The 5,539-nt window shown below is 39.1% G+C and overlaps 1 protein-coding gene across 1 annotated transcript; it reads left to right on the forward strand.

Moving 5' to 3' along the window:
• Positions 1 to 3,767: 3,767 nt before the first annotated feature.
• Positions 3,768 to 4,700, forward strand: LOC139900083 (uncharacterized). Its single transcript, XM_071882889.1, has one exon. It carries the CDS (start codon positions 3,768 to 3,770, stop codon positions 4,698 to 4,700), a length of 933 nt encoding a protein of 310 aa, XP_071738990.1.
• Positions 4,701 to 5,539: the final 839 nt, after the last annotated feature.

The following is a 5,539-nucleotide window of genomic DNA, read 5'->3' on the forward strand; positions in this document are numbered from 1 at the left end:
GTTAGTTTACTTTCAAGTTTGTAACTTGTTATTAGCTTTAAAGTCCATGTATGTGTTAGATCTAAGACTTTGATGCAACTTTGGTTCATCAAACTTCATACAACTCTTAAGTGAGTTGTGCTTCATGTCTTAGACTTGCACATGGGTTATGATGGTCAAGACTTGGTTAAGATGATGTAGATACATCAATGAGTTGTACACTTGAAGCTATATGCATCAAGGATGAGAGCCATGATGAACATCAAGCACCAAGACCACCGGAACCCTTAAAAACTCACTGTTCTGTCCAAAACCTACTGACCTGATGCTTCTGGAACAGACCAGTAGACCTGGGCTATTCTAACCTTGATTTTTAGATAGAAATTTTCGAGTAGATAACTTTTCATATAAGACTCGTCTTAATCCGAGTTACGGTTTAGAGTCTACGGCCCTCCGAGCGTCACTATGTCCATTTACTTTTCTGTTTTCTGTGTACAGTTTCTGTTTTTCTGGTTTCTGTAACAGGCCAGTACACCTGGGCTACTGTAACCTTGATTTTCAGATAGCTCAGTTCGTGTAGATAACTTTTCATATAGGACTCGTCTTAATCCGAGTTACGGTTTAGGATTTATGGCCCTCCGATCGTCACTATGTCCTTTAACGTTGTGCAGAAATTTCTGACCTACTCGCACTTAGACCGTCGCCACGGTCAAACCATGATGAGTTTGCTTCTGTAAATTTTACCACACTTAAGGGACTCATAGACGGAGCCATGGCCACTGGTCTCACCTTAATTCAGTAAGGGTAGAGGCCGTGGTGACTGACTGAAGTCAGACTTTATTGAAAACTACTTTCATAAACGAAACTTACTTTACGCCTTTTGTTTAATGATGATTGATGATGACCCTTAAGACCTTAAATACATACTTTTAAACCTATTAAGACGATTTACTGACTTAGTACTATTTGACTTAGGTTGAGGACTTCGGACCATTTACTTGCACACCTTTCCCGACTACTACTTTACCGCTACATATCATTGTGAGTTATAGCATTCCCTTTTTACTTTAACTTATTTTGGGAACTGAGAATACATGCGGATTTTATGTTTTACATACTAGGCACGAGTACTTAAAATTATATATGTGTGGGTTATATAACGGCAGAAACATTCCCTTTAGCTCGGTAACGTTTAATCATTGGTTTATGAACCGGTGAACGCGAATCTTAGATATGGATCCATAGGGTTTGACATCCCCACTCGGGCTAGTCGCGCTAGCAGTAAACGAGTGTTTAATACTTCGTAAACATACGCACTCGCCAAGTGTACTTTCAGGGGGTATTTTAAACGTTAAGTTAGTTACCAAGTGCCCACGGTTAACATATACTTTATCATACTGTTTTGAAACGCTCTTTGTAGCACTGAAATCTCGTGGCCTACCTTACATACTGTTATACTTAAACTATAGCTCACCAACCGTTGTGTTGACGTTTTTAAGCATGTATTTCTCAGGTGCTTGAGGTTGCTTCCGCTGTGTACTAGTCGTGCTGTAGAACCCGCTGCTTAGAGTTGTTATCGCATGACTACTTATCTTGCATTCAAACTTATTTACTTTTGAAACTATGTTATGTAACGACCTTTGGGGTCACGTACACTTATTTATTGCTTCTACTTAGCGAAGCATGTTTTTGGAATGTAAAACATTTGATGTCGGTTATGACATCACCTTTTTATCATGAATGCAACTTCTTTAATTACAGCATATAGTACTTAACCTTGTAATGATCCTGTTGTTGATGATTCGTACACAATGGTTTTGTACGGGGCATCACAATATATCTTTCTTTGATATACATAGATCAGTTTTTAAATACACATTGGAAGTTATTTATAATTAATTTTAATAATAAATATTTCAACCTATCATATATATTCAATTAGATATTTAAACCAATAAGTTTAATGTACGGTATCAAACAATTAATACATTGTTATTTTTTTTAAGTTATAGTATATATGTATCTATTTACATATAATTGTTCGCGAATCGTCGAAAACAACCGAAGGGTATTTAAATATATAAAAGTAGTTCAAAAATTTTGAGATTCAGTTTTAGAGAATTTGCTTATCGTGTCGGAAATGTTAATCATACAAAGATTAAGTTTAAATTTGGTCAGAAATTTCCGGGTCATCACAGGTCAAGAATGAAATTCATAGATTTTTTGAACTCCAATTCAAGGAACACGATGCAATACGGCCTGCAATCCCTGAGAAAACAAGTAGAAGGCTATCGAACGAGGAGGCGCAGTCCCTGGAAAGACGTTTTGATGAGGCAGAGGTAGTGACGGCGATTAAAGGTTGTGACGGATCGAAAGCACCGGGACCCGACGGGTTTAATTTCAAGTTTTTTAAAAAATTTTGGAATATAATCAAGTCTGATCTTATGAAAGCTATCGAATGGTTCTGGGATAAGTGCGAGATATCGAATGGGTGTAACGCTTCCTTCATGACACTAATTCCAAAATCGAAGGACCCTACGGAACTTAACGATTATCGCCCGATAAGCTTAATAAATAGTTACTACAAAATAGTGGCGAAAATATTAGCTAATAGAATTCACACGGTTTTACCCAAACTTATCGGAACTGAACAAAGTGCGTTTCTCTCGGAGCGTTCCATTTTAGATGGGATCTTAGTCTTAAATGAAAGCATAGCAGACTTGAAAAGAAACCAAAGTAAGAGCTTCATTTTTAAGGCGGATTTTGCAAAAGCGTTCGATAGTGTGAATTGGAAGTTCCTATTTTCAATGATGGCTCGTATGGGGTTCGGCTTAAAATGGATTAGATGGATCGAAGCTTGTCTCAAATCGGCCTCAATCTCAATCCTAGTTAATGGCTCACCGACGGAGGAATTTAAGCTTCAAAGAGGTATACGTCAAGGCGATCCCCTTTCTCCTTTTCTTTTTATCATTGCAGGGGAAGGCCTAAACATACTTACTAATGATGCGATTGAAAAAGGGCTGTTTTACGGAGTAAAAGTGGGAAAAGACAAAGTACCGGTTTCACACCTCCAATATGCGGACGATACGATCTTCATAGGTGAATGGTCAAGAACGAACATAAGTAATTGTTTGAAACTCCTTAAATGTTTTGAAGACGTCTCAGGTCTTAAAATTAATTTTGAAAAGAGCGTTTTGTATGGTGTGAATGTTCTAGTCGAGGATGTTGTTAATATGGCAAACCGATTTAAGTGCAAAAGTGATAGCCTGGCTTTTACTTACCTCGGGATTCCGGTAGGGAAAAAGATGAACAAGATTGACGATTGGGAACCCGTAGTTAAGAAATTCCAGAAACGGTTTTCGAGTTGGAAATCTAAGACAGTGTCGTTCGGGGGGCGTTTGACTCTCATCAAATCGATCCTTAACAGCTTACCGTTGTACTTTTTCTCCGTCTTCCGTGCTCCGGCGTGCGTCACCAATTTGCTCGAAGGTTTGCGTCGTATCTTTTTTTGGGGCGGGACGGGGGAGGGAAATAAGATGTCTTGGGTTAAGCGGGACAACATGTTGTTACCGTACGGGGAGGGGGGTCTTAATATTGGGTCTTTGAAAGCGAAAAATTGGGCTTTACTCGGGAAATGGTGGTGGAGGTTTCGTACCGAAACCAACGCCTTTTGGGTTTCATTAATCAAAAGTATATATGGGCGGGATGGGGGGTTGGGTGTTTCACCACAAAGTCGGGTCGGGGTTGGTTATTCTCCGTGGAAAGACATCATAAAAGTATGAAAGGATATGGCCAAATGCGGTTTTTCTTTTAACAATTCGTTTGCAAGAGTTATTGGTGAAGGTAGGGGTATCTCGTTTTGGAAAGATCACTGGATTGGAGACCAACGCTTAAGAGACAAATTTCCAAGGTTATATCGTCTAGAGGAAGTCAAGGATGTTAAATTATGTGATCGGGTCACTTGGTCTGGAACTAGTCTGACATTTCGATGGCAATGGATCCGATCACCTTTCGGAAGAAACAGCGGCGAGATCAATGAAATTAAAACCATAGTTGCAGGGACGGTGAGAAGCAATAACGCATCAGACGGGTGGAAGTGGCTACCTAGTGACGATGGCAGATTCAATACTAGGAGACTAACCGAAATTATAGATGACAAATTACATGGTAGTGCAGGCTCGGATATGGAAACAATGCGAAGCAAATTGGTACCTAAATCTCTTGGTATCTTCGTATGGCGTGCAAAACGTAGACGACTACCGGTAAGAGTGGAGCTAGATAACCGAGGCATAGACCTCCATACGGTCCGATGCCCCGTGTGTGACGACGATGTGGAATCAACGGACCATGCTTTAATTTTATGTAAGTTTGCTACCGAGGTTTGGGAGAGAGTTTTTCGTTGGTGGGGTCATGGTAGTTTCAGCGCGATCAATACAAGTGAGATCTTCAATGGCGGCGGAAGTAATATAAGTGGGTCAAAAGGAAAAGCGTTATGGCAAGCCGTGGAGTGGGTTTGCGGGTATCAATTATGGAAGAACCGTAATCAAAAAGTCTTTCATAATAATCTTCGCTCAAGTGAAACTCTATTCAACGACATTCAAATCAAAAGTTACGAGTGGATATCGAAGAGGGATAAGAACCTAAATCTTGAATGGCACCAATGGTTGATTAATCCTTCTTATTACGGGAATAGTGGAAACATTAGAACCGGTGTAGGCTAACTTGGTTCATAGTTGTATAGTGCACTAGCTTAGTTTCCCTTTCATGTACATAATCTGTGTGTTTGTGTTGTAGGAGGCATCCTAATATGCTGTGTAATTTTTTTCGTTGCATATATATATTAAAAGAGTTGTTTGGCTTTTCAAAAAAAAAAAAAATGAACAGGTAATGATATTTTGAACACCCAAAACTATAAATCCACCATAATTTAAGTGTGCTTACAAAAATACCCTTGTAAGATTTTGTACAATTCCATGTTTATTAATCCTTGGTGTTTTCCAAGATTTCATTTACAGTTAAAACTCTTTTTTTTTCACAATTTACTTAATCCTAGGTGTTTTTCAAGATTTCAAACCCACTTTCTCTTTTCTAGCTCTCCCATCCACCTGTTTTGTTCGACCCATCTTTATGTTACCATTTCTGCTCCCCTTCTATTTGCCTCTTCTGGCTACGTTGTAGCCGTTTTTGACCGTCGCCACCACCGGCCACCGGCATCTCGCCGGTGGTCCGCACCTCCTCGCCGGATCTGACTTTCTTCCATTACTTCAGTTACTTTCGCTCTATTGTTTCTCCGTTTTGCGTTTTTTCCTTGACGTTCAGCCTTGTTTGTCTCCTCTTCCGGTGGCTTGAGGTGGATTGTAGCAGGTGTTTGGTGGACAACATATATGTAAATCACATTATCATGTACCTAAATATAATAAATAGACTCCTAATAATCTGTACAATATTAAATAAATCATAAATCATATTAACAGCATCTATGTAATTCAAGAATCTTGTTGTAACTGTCTGAAAAGGTGTTATAGAGAGTGCTATAATATTTTGTAAAAAGGTGGAAACA

This window comes from Rutidosis leptorrhynchoides, chromosome 3 (genome assembly GCF_046630445.1).
Source record: "Rutidosis leptorrhynchoides isolate AG116_Rl617_1_P2 chromosome 3, CSIRO_AGI_Rlap_v1, whole genome shotgun sequence".
Taxonomy (NCBI): domain Eukaryota; kingdom Viridiplantae; phylum Streptophyta; class Magnoliopsida; order Asterales; family Asteraceae; genus Rutidosis; species Rutidosis leptorrhynchoides.

Coding starts and splice junctions, on each gene's coding strand:
- LOC139900083 (XM_071882889.1), top strand. CDS start 3,768: ATGGCCAAATGCGGTTTTTCTTTTAACAATTCGTTTGCAAGAGTTATT.